This window comes from Plectropomus leopardus, chromosome 22 (genome assembly GCF_008729295.1).
Source record: "Plectropomus leopardus isolate mb chromosome 22, YSFRI_Pleo_2.0, whole genome shotgun sequence".
In the NCBI taxonomy this organism is placed as follows: Eukaryota; Metazoa; Chordata; class Actinopteri; order Perciformes; family Serranidae; genus Plectropomus; species Plectropomus leopardus.
This window is the reverse complement of record NC_056484.1, coordinates 14,825,247-14,845,629: the sequence shown is the minus strand read 5'-3', so window position 1 is coordinate 14,845,629 and position 20,383 is coordinate 14,825,247. Positions and strand designations below refer to the sequence as shown.

The 20,383-nt window shown below is 40.5% G+C and overlaps 1 protein-coding gene across 1 annotated transcript in view; it reads right to left on the bottom strand.

Moving 5' to 3' along the window:
* LOC121961500 (proton myo-inositol cotransporter-like) overlaps positions 1 to 19,232 on the bottom strand; it is a 71,805-nt gene extending 52,573 nt beyond the window's left edge. Inside the window, exons 1-3 of the mRNA XM_042511507.1 lie at positions 18,601 to 19,232; positions 5,065 to 5,224; positions 3,458 to 3,663 (exon numbers count right to left, since the gene is read on the bottom strand). Of these exons, the coding sequence (XP_042367441.1) occupies positions 3,458 to 3,663; positions 5,065 to 5,224; positions 18,601 to 19,171 (937 nt within the window). The 5' untranslated portion in view covers positions 19,172 to 19,232. The remainder of the gene's footprint in view (positions 1 to 3,457; positions 3,664 to 5,064; positions 5,225 to 18,600) is intronic.
* Positions 19,233 to 20,383: the final 1,151 nt, after the last annotated feature.

Here is a 20,383-nt window from a genome sequence, read left to right as displayed (position 1 = left end):
TTTATTCTTTTAGCTTTTATCCTCTGTGTGTGTCTGATGTTTTAACAGCTTTCATCTGTTATGATGTTAAATGTTGCTTGTTTTATTGTTAATTTAATAGATAACTTAACATCTGTTCAAGGGACAACTTATGACAAAAAAAAATAAAATAACTAGACTTTGGATAGGAAGGCCCCAGAAAGCTGCAGTGAGGCTTCAGCAGAGTAAATAACTGTTTTTTGGGATTAGACTCAAATTCAAATCGACAAAGCAATTATGACACCATATGCTCTGTGCATGTGAATGTGCATTATGTCTCTCTTTTGTGGATTTGATTGTATTTCACTCTTGCTCTCTCTCACACACACGAGCACAAACAGATGGCAGATAAAGAGCGTGATGGAATGTGCGTAAATACAAACGTGTGCATGTGGACCGGTGAGAGCCAGGATTGAAAAGAGATTAGAGGTGGGTAAAGATTTGCAGGATCAGATCGCAGTGTACCACACACATACAGCCTTTGAAATGAAGAACATTTCATCTCTGTCACAAGTGGTATGAAACAGCAATAATGGCTAATAAAGCTCAGTCGGCCGTCATTCTGACAACCTCGTTCAATACTGTCGGCTCACACTGACAAAGCCTTTTGCACCAAACAGCAGCATCCCAGCAATCGAGCAAAGGTCAGCTCACACAATAATTGACCATGAAGAAAGTATTTTCTATCTGATTCATCACATTGACCTCCTCCATTTTCTGTATAGTTACCTTTCTACTCAGGATCTCTATTTACAGCACTGAATAACCTTGTTGAAAGCTGTTAAAAAATGTAATCTGGATCACAATGATCTGGATTTGAAAATGTTTGATATCCAGGATCGGATAATCCATTTTAATTTTCTGTCGCTTTTACAAAGAAAGAAACATAAAATTAAATCGCCCTGATCCGGAAACAAACTTTTCAAAATTAACAAATCCAGAAAAGCAGTGCTTTATGGGACTACATATCAAAATGTAGGCTACTAGCTATGCAAAGAACTAAAGGGTGGAGTCACTCTGAGTATTTTGATTTTAAGAGCAGAAAATAGAATGGTGACAAAAAGTGTAAATTAAAGTTAAAATGAAGACATTTTTGTTGGACATTGACAGCTTATTTGATGGAGGAAAAACCCTTTATATGTTTCTTTCACTTTACTATAATGAAAAAAGTATTTCACTGCTGGGAGGATGGTCTTTTCATAAAATTAGGCTGTCTATGCAGAAGAGTGGCATCTGCTTTGCTCATGAGGTAGAAAATTGACAACTACCAGAATGCACTGCACTGTACTGTACTGGACCAATGGACACTCCTGCAGATGGGGGACACAATGCAAGTTTGGCTGTTTGACACAGGAAACAATATGGCGGCCGGGTGGTAACAAACAGTCTTAAATTACAGTTTAAGTGTAAACCGAATTATCATCCTGAAAACATTTAAGGCAAGAACTAGCAATGGACTAACCGAATCTTGGTTCATATTTTATCATAAATATTTAGTTTTGGTTTGATGGCACCCTGTTCACAAATTCTGTTATCACAGCCAAACAGTCCAATGAAATATAAGACATTATAGTTGAGAAATAACAAATACAGTGACCAAAACTTGGTTTATACTTGATAAGAACTGCTTAGTTTTACTGTCCGGTCTGAGGTACAGAGACAGAGACAGAGACAGAGACAGAGAGACAGAGACAGACACAGAGAGAGAGAGAGACAGAGAGAGAGAGAGAGAAAGAGGTCGCCTAATATCTATTGATCAACTTTATCATTATAAAAGCTAAACAAATCAAGTGCAAAATATAAATAAATAAGTATTTGTTAGTTTTATTAGATTTTTGTTTCTGAATTCCACCCTGTATCCACCATTTCTTTTATTTTGGATTAAAGGTGTCACAATCTTATTAAAACCTTTTTTGAACAACATGCTCTGAATATTTAATTCAGGTCCAAACCACAACTTGATTACGAGATCTAATCCGATATCGGAATCCTTGTTTCCCTTTGAATGATCAATTTTCAAGATTAGATCTAAACTGATAGCCAAAATCCAATCAGATTATGTCCGAACAACTGAGCCTTGATTCAAACATCCAGCTCATGAAAGCGTCAACAATAAACTGCTCCTAACACCTGTTGCTGCAGGAGGAAACATTCAGTGTCGCACAGGAAGAGAAGAAAGATATCCTGAGCATTGAAAGCCACCGCAGATGAGCAGACGGACAAAAGAGAAACCACGTCAACAGAAAATCAAAAGAAAAGATGCCACATTACTGCTCGCACTGATCTGGCAGGTCGCCATCATCACGGCGGGAGTCAAGGGAACGCAACGGAGCAGCTGAATGACTTATTGTTGCTTGAGTAGGAAGGACTTCATCACACAGCAGGAGGGGAGCATGAACTGTCTAATCAGCCTTGCTCACTGAGGAGAACATCAAAGTGAGTGAAGAGGAGGCTGCTGCCTTCAAGGCTCAGGGTGACTGTGTCAGCTGGGAGGTGTTAATGGCATGATCCCAGGAATTAGCCAGTCCCTTTCAAACATGTTTCCAATCATCTTTTGACTCCCACAGCTCTGTATGCCTCTGCTGTGGATGTTATCTAATGCTGTGTTATTATTAGTGACCTCTGACCTGCAGCACTTTACGCTACACCAATAAAACACCTTAAAAAAACTGCGTCACAGGCTTTTTTTTTTTTTTTACCCTAAGAGGTGATGATAGAGTTTCAATTTTGTTACACCTCATTGACACTGAACTACTTTGCTGTATACATTTTTCATAACATGTACCTGTAATTATGATACCTTTCAACCACATTTGAACTAAGATATCTGGGTATTAGTCCAAACATTTCTGAATGGGACAACAGCTTTTTGACACTTTCTAGCTGTTAAAAAGTATTAAAATTCAACAAAAATCATAAAGGTGCACACATATTCAACAACTGTTTCATTCTGTCACTATATTAAATGTTACAAGTCTGACATTCAACATTGTATTTTTTTTTTATGTCAGTCAGATGTTAAAGGTACCCCATGGAGTTTTGTGTAAGCAAACAAATATTACAATGCCTCTTACCAAAACAGGTTGTGTGTATTGACACCAAACACACAAGTTAAGAGCGTTTCTTTCCTCATTTGCAAAGCTGATCTCAGACATATTTTTAATCCTTCATTGTTTACATCCTTGTTTATTAGCTCGCAGTCATTAAAGGCAACTTGGTTGGCAGTGTTCGGCTCTGCTTCCCAGTGGTAGAGATGTGTGTAACATGCAGCTGACAGCAGTGATCATCAACTGAGAGCCACTCACAGCCGTGTACCACCATGCCACGCCATGCATCAAAGGAGATGCAAACAAAAGGTGCAGCCTGCACTCGTTAAGCGTGAGTTGCAGAGCTGACAACAGATTCATGAGGTAAACAGGACTGGTACCCCTCCTCTTACCTCCGCCACTGTCCTCTTCCTCATCGATACTGTTCTTGATGCTGTCGTACTCCTCGTCGATATTCTGGTTGCCTCGGATCTGACTGAGCACGCGGCGGGCCTTCTGGGTCAGCCCGCGTTGGATTAACCAGCGAGGGCTCTCTGGCAGGAACAGGAATCCCATGAACTGGAGCACAGCGGGGAGCACCGACAGACCCAACATGTACCTGAAGAGGGAGGGAGGAGGAGAGTGGAATTAAATTACAATCATAGAAACTTCATATCTAGATGTTTTTTGTTTTTGGCTATATTGGGAAACTTTGCATGCAACGCAAATTACAATGCCTTCAACATATATCACAGAAACAGGTTGCAGTAAGATTTCCCAAGCATTTATTTTGTGTTGAATTATTTGCCAGCAAGCATCAGGTGGTTTACTTCATTACAATTGAACACTGGGGAAAAATGTCAAGGCTTTATTATTATTCATTCTGCTTAAAATAACCGTAACATTTACAAATAGCATGTATATCTGACCTTGAATGTATCAGATAGTGCTGAAAAAAGGGAAAAAAAAATACTCATGTTGCCTGTGAGCAGTTAAAATATCACATACACTGTAAAAATAGTAATTATTCGGGCACATATGAACATACACTTTGATCACTCAGGTGTTGTTTTCTAATACCAGAAAACCACTGATACATTAGACTATTATGTTGAAAGGAAAATTGCCTCTCTGTATTCACTTGTGCACAAAATCAGGGTTCAACGCATTCTGTAAAAGGGTTGCTCTACAAATCCAAAATATTACATGGTGAAGGCAAAAAATAAGAGGGTACAAGAGAGAGGGATAAGGGGGGAAAAGACTGTGATGATAATAAAAAATTAAGGGGCTTTATTTCTAGAGGTATAAGTAGAAGAACTCTAAAGAGAGTACAAAAATCCATATATTTTTACTGAGGTAAACAGCCAGACATATAAGGCTTTCTTCCTGCACAGGCAAAGATGTCAGTCAGACAACATTCATACTCTAAACTCAGTAAGTGTCTCCTAAAAGCCATTATCATGTATGAATCACAGCAATCTAGGAGCTTCTAAATGATCGCCGCCATCTCAATCAGAACTGTGGTTGAGGCAAATCCTTGCAAAAAGGACAATTCTTATCTTGCAGCTCAACATTCACACGCTCCAGAGGCTGTAAATGTGCATTCAGTGTGACTGCAGGAAAAGAAGCAGAAAAGAGGGAAGAAGGGAACCGATAAAAGGGGTAAAAAAAAAAAAAAGCGGAGAAAGTGGCATACTGTATCTTTCAGATGTACAGCACAGCAGCACACGGCAAATGTTAGGGGCTGACCCATGCATGTGTTGACATTTTGAATGACGGTTTGATTCAACCCGACTTTTTCTGGCATTTGATATGATAAGAACCCAAAGAAAAGACGTTCATACATCTGACTATATGACCATCAATCATGACAGGAGATAAGAATCTTTGCAGCCTCTGTAAAGTGTAAAGTGTGTTTACTACGACATATAACATGGCATTTTATATTATGTATCCCTGTATTAGTTTAAATTGTAACTTAATACATCTTCTGTGTGAATTGTGTGTCTGTGTGTCTGACCTCCAGCCATCGCGCTGCAGGTAACTGAAGGCGCCGTCGATCAGGCTGGCAGTGAACTGCCCGCCGGTAATGAAGAGGGTGTTAACCGTCACCAGCTGACCCCTGAGGTGGGGCGGAGAGGCCTCAGCGATGTACACCGGCACCGTCATAGAGGCAATACCTACACAGCAGAGGAGAGAGATGGAGAGGTGACGGTTAGCAGGCGGTGACTCAGAGATTGTGCCGTGTTCAGCAGATGTTGCCTGTTCTCAAAGGAAATACAGGCTTGATTATGACATAAATAAAAACATGTACCAGATATGAATCCATTAAAGCAAATGAGCTAAACCATGATAAAAAAACATTTTATTAACATCTTCATCAACTGACTTTAACCCTCTGAAAAATATAACAACGTTATTCTAAATATTATCAGACTAGATTATTAACACATTTAATCTTCAAAAGCTTCACTAACACACACACTATTTGCTCTGTGGCGCTGTACTTGAAAAAATGCTGACATCAACATGCTAACATGCTCCCAAAAATAATGTTAACACGCCCCTTGTACAGTTATCCTGAAGGGAAAAATTAGCTTTAGAGACCAAAACTTCTTTTTTGTGTATCAGGCTGTAAACATGTTTATTCTGCTGTAAAGTTGGGCAGTTTTTGGCACTTCATGTGGGCTTCATTTTCCAGCGCTGGATGTTGCAGCTTGTCTGTAGTGTGACCTGACTGGTCCACACGGGTCTCTTTACCTTTATAAAAAGGACTGATTTTTAGATTTTGAAACTGCAACTTTAAAATCACGTCCATTACGAAGTGATTGACCTTAACATTACAAGTATGGTTGATTATCATTATGTCAACTATCTGTAATGACTTTTGACCCTGACTCAACAAACAGCAACACTGACATCATGTGGACAGGGGGGGGGGGGGGGGGGGGGCCAAGACCCCCCAACAAAAAGTATAGTCCATCTCAGTAATGGTCTCTGCACTGCTGTGATCTGGAAAACATCCATTTGCACGCACAAATACACACACACAGTCACATGCACGCTCCTGTACTCACACACACACACTACAGTACACAAACAGTATGTTTGCCTCGGATGTATCTGACAAGGTGCCATGAGACCTCAGCTTTCTGCAGCTGGCTCCTGATAAGCTCTATTAATAGTCTGCCACTGCTTTCTGTACACCCCCCTCCTCACCTCTCCCTCCACACCCCCCTGCTGCCACCACCCTGCCCTCGTCGGCCGCCATGACTACGTGGCTACCTGTTGCTATGGCAACCACTTGCTGGAAAACCAGTCTCCGAGCGGGCACCACACTGTGGCAGCTCTGGGAAGGGAAATCGATAATCAAGAGTGAGGAGCACTTCTTTTTTGTTGTTTTCTTTACAAAACCTCCACAGGAGAGAGCGATTTGGGAAAGAAAATCACCATCATCAACATTTCAAAGCACTGTTACATTTCCTAAAGGAGTACACAACATCAGAGCGTTAACTACAAAAGACTTTTCCCCACACTGCACTGTGAGAAAACTTCGCAGTCATGATTCAAAGCCCTCTGTTCTAGTCTCCGCCCGGTTTACTGTTCAGTGAATGCTCAGAGGAGAGGAACTCCTCGACTCTGCCAACGCCGTGCAGCTCTCCAGACTGCTGTTACACCCAGAGATATCTGTCTGCTCTCTTGCGTCTTTAAATTGATTTCTTGCTCGTGCAAACATACCCTAAGGATTTAGAGTCAAGTCTTCATCTTAGTTATGGCTTAAAAAAAAAGGATTATCATCTGAGGGCGGAAATCTGAGATCCAGATCACCGCCGAAATCTAATCAACTGCTCTTTGGCATGAAGCCTGTCTGCTTGGGCCAATTCGATGTAAATCCATTCATAAGCTTTTGAGAGATTTCAGTGAAAATCAGACACAAGGAAACCCAACATCTATGTTATAGTTAACTGTAGAGGTAGGACTTTTAAAACAACTAATGTTAGTAGTAAATGCAGCGTACCAGTTTTGTCACGTACCCCTTACACCTGACCTCTTATTAGATCCCAGTTCAGTTAGACCAAGTCGAATTGGGTTGCCAGTTCAGGTCCCCTTACAGAGTACAGTACTGGAGAGGTGACAATTTGCCTGTCCATAGGCAGCCCCTTTGCTTTCACATTTTTCCATTTGATGCATGTGTATAGATCCTGTTTGTGCATGTGTGAATTTCCCTTTAGAGATTAATAATGTATGTCTTCTCCTGATTTACTGATTTGTAATGATCCATTATTAAAACCAGAAAAACCTTGTTGCAGTTGTGTTCCTTCACAAACCAATCAAGTTGCAGCTCATATTTACATCTGTCTAGACTCATGTAGCCATGACAGACGACAATGCTTCAAATATGGATGTTGCTCCAAAGAAGCTGCAATACCTAAACTGTGAAAGTTTTTACACACATCTTCAGTCCAGCAGCACAGAAGATTAAAACAATCAGCAGACACTCAAGATTAGTGTCACCAATTCAGTATCTGACTAAATGTAATGTAAATGTAAAAGCATGTCTCCTTCTGCTTTTGAGTTATGACGTTGAGTATTGACCAAAAAAGTGATTTTGCATTATGATGTCATAGTTAAGTTGACCTTTGACCTTTCGGGCATAAAATGTCATAACTTCATAATTTTATCCTATTAGAAATTTGTTTGAAATATTGTCATAGTTAGCATATGAGTTCTTGAGTTATGGCCAAAACCTATTTTGCGAGGTCACAGTGACTTCGGACCACCAAATTCTAATCAGTTCATCCTTGAGCTCTAGAGGACGTTTGTGCCAAATCAAAAACATATTCTGTTGTTGAGATGGGATGGATGAACGTACATCCATACGCATGTCCATATGCATGTACACACGTACATATGGACATACAACCCAAAAACATAATGCCATTAGCTATTGTTGTCGCCAGCACAGAAGAATTTACTCCAATCATCTTTTATTATTACAATAATAGTAACAACAGTGGACCTAGTGCTACACTTTTTCCTCAAATAAATGCTACTCTACATCACAGAATGCAGTTTGATCCAGAATGCTTAAAATTAGGTATATTATATTAGTATAACTGTCAGGTTTGAGTGTAATGATCTACAGAGCAATTCATCAGTGGAGACAGCAAACACCCAAAGCCATTAAATCTGTTTGGGCTCCTTTTATCTGACAGCTACATTCAGACTATGTGTGTGTGTGTGTGTGTGTGTGTGTTTGCACTGTGGGTGTTTACTCAGATGACATTATGCAGATGAACACAGGCATATGGACACATGCACAGATTTTAACACACTTAACATAAACATGTCCTGAAGATCCTTATGTGCTGTAATGCCTCTGTTTGTATTCACCTCATACAGCCGGACTCTGGCTATAGTGTCCCTCCATGTTTTATATTTCTCAGCCATATGTAGCATCAGCTTGTCTCCATCCAGCCATGCCTGCTGCCACACACAGTCCATATGCCTCTGAGTGAGATACTCCAGCTGATGTTGATGTATTTACTGAGTAATGGATCATTTCCATTTCACATCCTGCTGCAGGTGGTCACAGGGAAAATATCTTAGAGCCCATTAAAGCTAATATTATTACAGGCCAGTAAAAAGGTCAAATACTGTACAGTTCTGCTTCAGTCTATTGACTGTTTGAAATTAAGTGTTATCGGCTGGGAGTCCAGCATCACAGTCATTACATTGTGCACTGGCTTTTAAAATGCAGAATGTATTGTTCATTTGTAGGCTGCTACTGCTGATGCCTAATGTTAACTGCATGGTACTGCTCGACTCGACTCACTTTTGGTACCAGGGACACAATGCATGTTGCCTCATCCAGCTCTCACTGGATTCTTTCATCTGTGACCAAACGGAGAAACGCCTGCACTTGCTGCTATTCATGGTAGCTTGGCGATTTTAAAATGGTGGGGTTGTGCAAGATCTCCGGTGTTACGCAAGTGACATTTGTCTCTGACTAATCAGTGATTTGCAGTTTTGTAACGTCACCCTCTAGTATCTAGTATCTGCTCAGCTTACTTGGAACCTTGATTGAGAAAGTACCAAAAAAAGTACAAGGTAGCAGATGCTATCCACAACTTGCTAATGGAAAAACAAAAAAGTTCAAAGACATTTGAACTGAGTAGACCCATACTGCACCATGCACTGGAAATGCAGCATAATTTCACTTATACATTATGTCCTTGGTTTTTCTTTTTATGATTTAAAAAGAAAAATTCCAGTAAGTTTAAGTGGAAAGCTTTTCAAGGCTGTCATTCCTTGTTGGTGATGTACTATGTATTTCTGTGGTCACCTTTCCTGAATCTCACACCAAAAATGGCTAGTAGCAAAGTTTGCATGACCCATAGCTGGTGCAGCCACAATTATGAAAATCTTTTTGTAACAAAAGACCGGATGCATTGTTTACGGGTTGTTTGTCCGTCCGTCCGTCCGTCCCATTTTAAAAAACCTAATATCTAAAGAAGGCCTTTAGGGAATTTCATCAAATCTGGCACAAACGTTCACTTGGACCCAAGGATGACCTGAGTTAAAATTAGGCAGTTTAAGGTCACTGTGACCTCACAAAACATGTTCTGCCATAATGCAAGAATTCATACACTATTTATGCCACAAAGTTCACAGAAATAGGTTAAAATGATGAAGTGATGACATTTACTATCCAAAAGTCAAAGGTCGACTTCACTGTGACATCCTAATATTCTGCAAAAAAAGTTTTCTGGCCATTATTCAACATCATAACTAATGAACAGAAGGGGAGACATTTGGTCTGATACTGAATTAGTGACACAAACTGAAACTTAACCAGTTGGGGGAGGCATATAACTGAGGCAGGGTGGTAATTTTAACTCTTTTTTTCATGGTGTGTCATGATGCTGATGATAGTGACAAATCTAAAAAGTAAAATGTGCCACTATGCCACCATCTTAGAAACACAAACTAGACTTAATTTTGTGTTGTTCATGTCCTTTCTCAGTATAACTGCATAGAGGACATATTTTGATTCAAGTGACGTTATTTTGATACAAATAAAGCCGACTCAAACATTCATATTCCTCTGAAGTTCTCCACTGGAGCTGCACTGAAAACAAGCCTCGACCAAAGGCCAGGTTTCTGCACTTGCTTGAATGTGAATCCCTCACAAACACAATTGCAATGTGCTCCCTCTCTCGTTAATGAGCTCTTCTTTCAGCACCAGGGGACAGCTACCAGCCTCCCTTCTGCACACACACACATACACAAACACACACACCCTCATAAAGTCATCGTCTGGTCAGGCTCAGCCTCAGAGCGGCACAGCACAGTTAAACAAAGAATCCGTCTGGTCTTGTGAAGGCAGCCTCTAGGCACGTAGTACAAAGCTCAAGACTGACTCACTTGATCAGAGTACGAGGGAGATACTTCACTAGAGCCTCCATCACTGTGATGTAAGAGACAGGCAGGACATTTTCTGGTACTAAGTAGCTGGTTGTGATGGAGGAAGCTAATTAGGGGCTAATGGAGCATCCTTGAAAATGTGGAATGAGGAAAAGAGAAAAATCCCCCAAATAAAGCTGTTGTTCTTTCAGATGGGTAAGAGGTTGTGCCCTCTCTTCATTAGATTCAGTCAAGTGTGTCTTTTTTTTCATGTTGGGTTTTGCCCACTGCACATATGTGTATCTAAAGACAAATGATCTCATAAAGTACCATGTAACTCCAATTTTGGAGGTCTTTATGATGTTATTTCACTTTGCAAAATATTTAATTCAATGACTTCATATTCTTATAAACCATTTTTTGGGGGGGAAAAACTCTCAAAATGCACAAATGTCAAGCCAAAAACATCTCATTTCTTGAACACTTGACTTTAAAATATGCGCATAAACTCCCCATTAAGTCTACACTTTGCTTCCACCTAGTTATGATGAAAATTGTGACTTCATTATATAAACCAGCCAATTAATTATCAAACCTCCAGGTGATAATTAAATGTTATCACAATGTAATTAACTGCACTATTTTCATGCGGCCCCTTCATCGACTGTCTCCAAGGACAAAACGAGTTAACGTTTGCGACTGCTAGATGATTTAGCCAGAAAACACGATTATGCACACACTGATAGGGTGCATGCTCATGTTTGTGCATTTATGTGCCTACGTGTGAGGGAATGGATTATGACTAACTAAAAGGCTGAAGGCATCAGAGCAGATTTCTCAAAACATTTCATGGCCATTTCAACACTTTAAATCTAACCATCGCCACACAGAGAGACTCCATTATTTTAGAGGGAGACTCTTGAAAAAAACACTAAAGGCTCAACATTAGATGCAAATATGAACATGGATGGAGCACTTTGTCCGTACTCTGCATTTATTTAACCTATTTTTGTGTAAATTTTCTAAAAGCTAATGGATATGGATGAAACAGAGCAGTACCATCATAATCTTAGGGGTAGTGTAGTGTAGTTTAGGGGACACACAACAAAGACATTTTAAAAATGGCAGAAAGAAAGAATTAGGTTAAACATCGATACCCTCACTGGTTGGCACCAGAAAAACTAGTCTGTTAAACTTATGATCATATCAATTTTTGTATGTAAGGGGAGTATAAATAAGTCTTAAGAACTTGACACATGACATGGTAGAGAAAATAGAGTAAAGTTAATGTAGTTCTAAGACAAATTTGAATGTAATCAATGCAATCTGAAACATGCAGAAACAAGTACATACAGACTTGTTGAAAGCTAACCAGCTGGCAGTGGATGTCAGTATGACATCAGAAAGATGTTGGATTCTTACATTGGCCAGATGTTAAATTTTGGTTGGACTGAAAATCAGGTTGATGATTATTTAAATGCTTAAAAACTTAAAATAAAAATAATACAGGCAACATCTGTCATTAGTATTCTACGTCGAACTGAGGTTGGCATTAGACGTTCTGACATTGAATTTGATCACCTGACATCATAAGCTAAATCCGAGCCAAATATCAGTGTTTAATGATGTTGGTGACCAGCAGGAACCTGCCTTCAAAATATGCACCATATAATTTATTAATATGTGAGCTAGTAGCATTAATGACACTGCTGCATTTTTAATTAAAAATTATTAAACAACATCATCAAGCCACCAGTATGGTCTATGAGAACAACAACAACATTGCAATAAAGCCTGCAGCAGTAAAAATGCTAGTTGGCTGTAGATGCTACTGCTAGCTCAGGTATCCCAGCCAGACCCCAAAGAAGTGCACCAGACTTTAGAGCCAAGTTTTGTAGTGACCAACCAACTTCAGGACCCATCATGTGATGGCACTGGGTCCAAAAATACTTTCCATAACTGACATGACGAAAGACACATCTGTAAATCTGTGGATACATTTTTTGAGCATCACAACCCTCACGAAATGACACATGTCCCTAGGATACGATCAATTTGGTCCAATAACATTTGGAAAGTCTAAAAAAAGCCACACGATTAAATCATTTTATCCCCCACTCAAGTTAGCTGAGTGCTAAACCAGAAGTAGCCAGCTCAGCTCGTGGAAGTCTTAGTACCCCTGCTTTATGGGCCCGATGATACGGAAACAGTGCCGATCATCCGGGTAATTTAATAAGCCGTAGTTTAACATTTTGGCATCATGTGACACTGAGCATCTTTCAAAGGCATGAATAGAGTCCTGGCTCAAATGCTGTTCCAGTTCTCTTTATAAATCCATGATCTCAGTCACTCAAAAGTCATCCTTGCTTTGCTTAAGAAATCACAAACCAACCAGAAGACAGTTTGGAATAAAAACTCAAAACTTGTCACATATCACACACCAAGACAGACGAGTCAATTTTTCCTCCAAGATTTAAACATCTTTCTACAAATCTACTGTGAAGCATGAAAATCTTTGAATTTGAAAGGACTGACAAGGATTCATTTCATCAAAAGAAAAACAGAGGACATAATCCAGTCTGGTTCAATAACTTCTGTTTGCTCAGACTAGCAGCTCATAACGCACACCAGTCGCTGAGCTCAGGCAAAGGTCAGATCAACAATAACCGGCCAGCAGCAGACGAAGCAGATGCTTCTGGGTAGAAATACAGCAAGGCAGGGTTTAGTGGTATATGGCCTTTCCGGGTTTGACAAACAGCTGCGATGACCTTTTTGGCGAGTTCAGTTCAGAAATGCTAAGCAATTGGCTTTCCAGCAGTCACGTTAATATGAGTGTGCAGGTGACGGGCTTGGCTGGAATAATTGCTTGGAATGAAAAATGTTGCTTTATTAGCGTCTCCAGCAGCTAATTGTGGTGCCAGAATGTGTTTCATTATCTATCAGGGCCGGCCCGTGCGTGCTTGTAATGAAGATGGTTGTGTGGGAAAAGATTGCGATGGCAGAAGGGGAGGGGACTCTTCTATTGAAACAGACACTTGACAATATAACGACTGAAATGAACCAGGTGATTAGGTTCTTCCACATATTAACAACCTAAGCTTGTGTATGTAAATAAAGTGTTGCTGCAGCATTTTCAATCTTAATTTCATATGTTCTTCGAGAAAAGGCATCTTTTATTTATATATTTAAATTTGTGGAAATATTTCTGTCTTTCCCTCATTAATGGTGGCTTTAAACAAACAAAGACTGGCACATTGTTTGGGTTGATTTCGAAGTACATGCCATTATGAGCTTGTATTTCAAATTAAAACTGGCTTCTGATGGGCATCCATCTCCATAAAAAAAGCGGTTGGTGACTGTCCATGAATTATCTTTCCAAAAAGTGTGTGGTAGAAAATTACCACTGTCCATTTCCACCAGCAACAGATATGCAAGCATTCTGAACAGCACACAACAAGACTACATAATCAAAACAGCACCAGAGATTCTTAAATGGATGAAAGCAGCAACATTTGGGGCATGTGTAAATTACCTGAATCATAACTTAGTAAAGGTGTAGAGTCGCAACTTAGAATCGTTTTCATTATCGATTAATCTATAACTTTTTATGATTAACAGACAGATTGTTCTGTAGATAAAAGTTGGAAAGTTGTGAAAAATGCATGTCAAATTTATATAATATAATATCTTACAACTGCTTGCCAAGTTATAGACCAATGCAGACCACTGCTCAAGATCAACAACAACAAAAAAGTTTCGGTTTTAGTGAGCAATTGTTGTTTACAAGCAGCTCTTTAGGCACCAAATGTGGGCTTTTTTGAGTGACCCATCGCTGTTTTTCCAGCAGGGATAGTGCTACAAAATTTGGTTGAATTTTTACCGAGACATGGTTTACAGGCAGGATTGTGCCCCTGCAACCAGATATTTTAAGCCAAAACATGATATTTTCTTACACTTAACCAGGTGGTTTTTGTATGTAAACCTAACCACAGAGTTGTTGAAATTAGACTTTTCAATGCATCCACGACTTCAAAATTCGAATGTATCTGTGCTCTGTAGAAATGTGCATTACCAACATTTTTTTCTGGCGACTGTGTTGCTGTCACACAGGCTGCTACAAATGTATCCTCTCAAGCCAAGATAATGCTCGAGTCAACAGTTTTGAGTAGAACTCACTAATCTTTATAAGGTGTCATTCAAGTGCTTTACATGCAAAATATAAACAAGTAGATGGAAAGTGCGAATGGACATGATGGATGGGGGCGGGCAGGTTTAAATATGGGACAGATATTTTCTAAAATCATGTCCACATTTCTGTAATCCGGTTTTGGAAAAAAATGGTCAAATTAAAACCATGTTTCTAATTGCACACTGTATCTATTTTCATGAGAAAAAGTGAACCCTCCCTCTACCAGGAGTCATGCTTATTTTTGTAAAATTCCCTGTGAGTTCTCTAGTTGACAGAAGAAATCATTTTTGGAGAGTTATAATTCAGAAAGAGATGATCCTTTGCTTAGATGTTGTTTTAAGAAAAGGTAAAGCTGATTTAAGTTTTTATGAGTATACATACAGTGTATCTGAATATTTTAGGGCTCATTTTGGACCCTTCACAAGTCTCGTCATTCTCTGATGTGTTTAATTCTTCTCAAAAGAAAACAACATTTTTCACAGACTTGTAGGTATATCACCCATCACAGGAAACATGAGGCCTTAATTTAATTTTGTCAAAGTTTTTAGGCGCTGTTTCATTGCACCGAGTCGAGTGTTTTCATATCAGCACATCCTGTCAATCACCTAATATCAAAACAAACTTTACTTTCACATCTAGGCTTTTCATTTACTTTGGACATCTTTTATCACCACAACAAAACCGATTCACGCTGCAAACATCATGCATTTAAAACTAATTATGCAAATGCTAATCAGATAGACAGAAGCAATCCAGGTATTTCCCTTTAAATCATTATCTCCAGCTTTTCTCGCCATTTATCCAACAGCAATGCCCTCACAAACTTCCCTCCGGAGGGAAAATTAACAAACATTCATCATTCCTGGTGCCAGATAAATGAACATATACTAATTATACAAAGGTTGATTTATATACCACACAACAAGAATCATAATTACAGCCATTTGTCACAGTAAGAATTCGAAATAGTACTAAAAGGGGTTTGAAGGCAAATCTTGATTCAAGCATCAGTGATTAAGAGCTTTAGTTTGTAGAGGAACACAGTGCTCTACACTGTGTTTATTAAAGAATTAATCCTCCTCTCATATATCTCCTATCCCAGTGTTTGATTTAGGAGAGAAAATGGTGTGCAATTCCTCCACATATCACTGAGGAGATCGAGCGCTCACTACTCTCAAAGCAGAGTGCCATCGACGTGGTGCTCAGCCTGGAAAGCCAGTTTTAACAGCCCCATCCACTGAGGATGTGACTCATGAGTAACAGCAGCCACTATAAATAATTTGGGGTACATTGAATTTGGATCAAAAGGCACGCTGCATGTAAAAGCATGCAGAGAGCAGCGAGAGGGGATGATTCAAGAGGGGAGAAAGCGGAGAGTGAGAAATATTCATGGAAGGAAGGAAGGGAGTGTGAAAAGGTGCATTTCTAGGGTAGGAAGCAGGGATGGGGCCAATCAGATAAATGTAACTCTGAGATCAGAGTCTGATTAAGGCGACCTCGTTGACACTGAAAGTCTCCTGTGTACTTTGAGGTTCATCTTCCTTTTGGGCGTGCTGCGACAATATCTCATTCATCATTCAGAGTTATTGCTAAATGGCACCCAACGAAATCAAATAATAATCTTAATGATGGTAATAATAAAGACAGCAAGTTGTGTAGCAGCCAGTGGCATGCAGCCTGCGCAGGCAGAGGGTCGCGCTGTGTAATTAGAAGCTGTGAGTAATTGCAAATATCAGGCCTGAGGCAGAGAGAGGCAGAGAGGAGAGAAGTAAACCAAAGCCATTACATGTGGGGGGAAATGGTAGACCTTGAGGTGCACTTAAGATTGTGACCTCTGAACTCTGTGATGGGAGCAAGTGCAGGGGGAAAGTTAATGCTGAAATCAATACAGTATCACATTAGTGCTGCCGGTGGGGTGAGATAACTCAAGGGACTGTACTTTTTTTGTAGGACTGGTGGCTGTAAGTTTGTTTGTTTTCATCATGACTCTCCCTGGAGCTGAAAATATTTTTCCTTGAGAAATGCATGACCACCCCCCACCATAAATAACCATGTTTTTGTATTTTCAACCCAAATTTAGGTATGGATCCAAATGCAATGAGCTATCTGTGCCCATTTTACCAAACAAACTGTAACATACTCAACAGTGGAAGCAGCAGCCAGGATAACATTAGTAACTTGGCAAGGAAGCCAATATTAGATTTTATAAACTCACCCTAAGTCACAGACTGTAAATAAAGATGGACAACGCGCCCCCACTTACCCCCGCTAGGCTGAAGTGAGGTTAATATGTCCAAAAAGTCCCGGGTACGAGCGTTGCCATCTTGCGAGAGTGATTGAGACCCTTGAATCTGCGCAGTACGGCGGAGTAGCGATATCCGCGGTGGGGGAGTTCCCGCTCGAACACGCGTCCGACCAATCATGAGCGGTTCCATTGAATGCGAGCGCAAGGATTGGCTGTCACGGATGTCAATCATTGCGGAAAAAGCCCCCTTTTGTATAAATTAATAAATCATCAAAACCGAACTTATCATGAAAACAAACACTTGAACAAACATCATGGTGATGATAACTACCTTCAGTGACAGAAACCATCTTTGGGAAAAAAATTATTTGGCATGTATTTTAACTTTGTATTTTAGCCTATGCCCACTCACTAACATGGAAGGGCGGGTCTTAGGACCTGTACTGCAGTCAGACACCAGGGGGCGATAGATATTGAATTCCCTCACTTTGGGGGAGCTGTCATGTTGCCAATAAATTTTTCCAAAGAAAAAAATAATACATCCATGGGGTAAGTGGGGGCACGTGGTCCATCTTTATTTACAGTCTATGTTCTATGTCCTAAGTTAAAAGCTGAAAATCACATGCTGATGTTAAAAGGGTATGAAGGTCAAATAAAAATAAAATATAATAATTTAAAGTTGAATGTCCATCCCCTAGGCCAAATCAAAATACATCAAAGCCTCTGTGGTTCTTCAAAAATATTTGAAATGCCTCCCCTGTTTTCCACCACCCATTCTCATTCCAAAGTCGTTGAATCCTGCTGCTTTGTCAGTGGTTTCAGCGCGAGACACCAACACCAAAAGCCATCTTTTGCAGCGTTATGATATGTTGCCATAGGGTTAGTAATGTGGCCTGATAGAACCTTTCGCTGCAGAGTCATATGCTGACAGACAGCACCTGTTGTCCCGATATAGCACACCAGCATTTGGCATGAGTTAAAAATATGGCTGGATGCAACATTTCACAGCAAAATTCTACACCGCTGGTTAGTGGGGTAGCAACTGTCGCAGCAGTATGATATGCCACTGGACAGCATCACATTAAAACACTGACGGTAATGACTTAGGCCTAATATACAGAGCTTGAAAGTTACCATATGGTGGGCGGGACAAGCAATGGATGGGTCCGGCTAACCCTGGACTTTCATCCGGGAGCTGATGTTCGTTTCCACTATCAATGTTGAGCCAAACCTTTTTTTTTGTTTGTTTTAAACCTAACCACATGGTTGAGGTGCAGGAAATGAACATAAATTAGGTGTTTTACTAAGTAATTTAGGAAAAGGTAATGTGCATTTCCTGTGAAAACATAAGTGTATTTTGAAAAGACAAAATGCATTTAACAGGATTAAGTTGACTCGCTGTCCTGGAGGGTCAACAACAGACGCACGAGGATACCTAGGGTGTCATATGTAGACATGAACTGTACTGCGATGTGGCGATATTTGACAACTTGGAATGAGTGTTTTAGTTTTAGCACCAACCCCTCCCCGCTCATAAATAACAAACAGTCCCTAACTGGTTTCAAGTTAACTTTGCTTTCCAAACAACCCTAATCTGCAAGGTTAAAATGCAAATTTGTCTAGAAAAGTAAAAAAAAAAAAAAAAAATGTTCAAACAAGCACCTGGCTCAGTGACAGACTGAAGGGACAGGGAGCATGTTGAACACATGTCTTACCAAGCCCCACTCCGACGATGAGCCTCCCCGCCAGCAGCACCTCCTTGCCGGGGGCGGTGCTCAACACGATCCCCCCGACGGTGAAGAAGAAGCTAGCCAGCAGTATGCACACCCTGCGCCCGAAGAGCCCGTTGAGGAAGCCGCCCAGCAGGGCAGACAGGGCGGCCGCGGCCACAGTACTTGATATGAGCCCCTCCTGCCACAGGGCGCTCAGGTCCAGCTCCCTCTTGAGCAGGAGCATCGCCCCGGAGATCACCCCGGTGTCGTAGCCGAACAGGAAGCCCCCCAGGGCGGAGAACGCGGCCAGGACGTAGACGAAGCCGGGCGTGACATCCTGCTGGAACTGCTTGCGGGCAGCCCGCTCCAGGTCCCCGGTGGAAGCGGGGTTCGGTGCGGCCGGAGCCCCGGCGGTGGAGGTGGCGGCGGAGGCGCCCTGGCTGCTGATGCTGGCGCTGGACGGAGCCTTGATGAGACTCCGCTCTCCTCCGTCGCTCACTTTCTTCCACCGCTCGCCCATCAGGTTGCTCATACTACGGAGATTGTAGTCATGGTCGACCTGCTTTCGCGACATATGGGAAATACAACACAGGACAGGGCTGCTTAGTTGTATTTGATGTCTCAGGAAAAGAAAACAAAAACACACTTAACTAATTTACCCACCCCACCCCCCTCAGTTTGGAGTTAACTGCCGCGTTGGCTATCCACAACCACTCCCTAATATAACGCTGGCTGCTGAATAAAGTTGCTCTCCAGCCTCGTTGTGTGTCAGTGTATCACATCCCTGTGGTGCTGATGGGAGAGTTGAGGAGGAGTGGGGAGGAAAGGTAAGATAGGAGGAGTGTAGTGGAGCAGCTCGTCACTACGAGCGTCGGCATGACGCAAAGAAATGTTTTGGAGGCATGATGCTGGAGTGGAGAGCATTCAGTGTGCTACAATTCAATTAAAACGTGACAGTTTACACAAAAAATGGAAAGCAATACAATGCACTAACAACCGAAATACAGAGCAGTTTAAAAAGACAAGTCTGTTGTAGGCCAATACTGATCATAATGCATAGGCCTTATGAAAATAATGACAATATCTACTTGGGCACAAGCTTGGGAAAAAAAAGGAAAGCACATATAACTATAAATCTTCATTTATGTTTTTTATTTCACTTGAAATTTAGCTGTAATTGCTTCATTTTGTCAAGTTGTTGCAACTAAAAAAGAAACCGTGTTAGCAACTTCAATAGATCAAATTAGTCTGACTTCGCTTGTTCTGTTCTTTAACATGTTTAGGAATATACAAATATGATTGACTAGTATCCAACCAGGACAATATAGATACATGGCGCAGTAAACTTGGTTCAACAAAGCTGCTAAAACTTCACAAAGTTTAAATAAATGTAACTAAAATTCAAGTACACCTTACAATTAGATATAAAGTAAACATCAATCAAGATTAAATGTCATAGCTATTTACTTATATTTTTCAAGGCAATCCGTTTTGTAGGTTTTTTTGTATAATCAGATTGTCAGATTTTAGAGTGGAAAATTAACAAAAGCATCTGTAAAACTTGAAGAATAACATATTCATAGATATATGTCTACATAACATAGATTTTAATGGTGACACACATTTGTAATAGGCTTCATATCACCTTGCTTCACCTGTTACTGTAAAACAGGCTGCCTATGGCATAATAGGAAAACGGCTGCCCTCTGTAGGACTGACCTCAGTATTGCATGTTAACTTAATAAACACACATACACAGTCAAGGTATGCCACACACACACTGAAA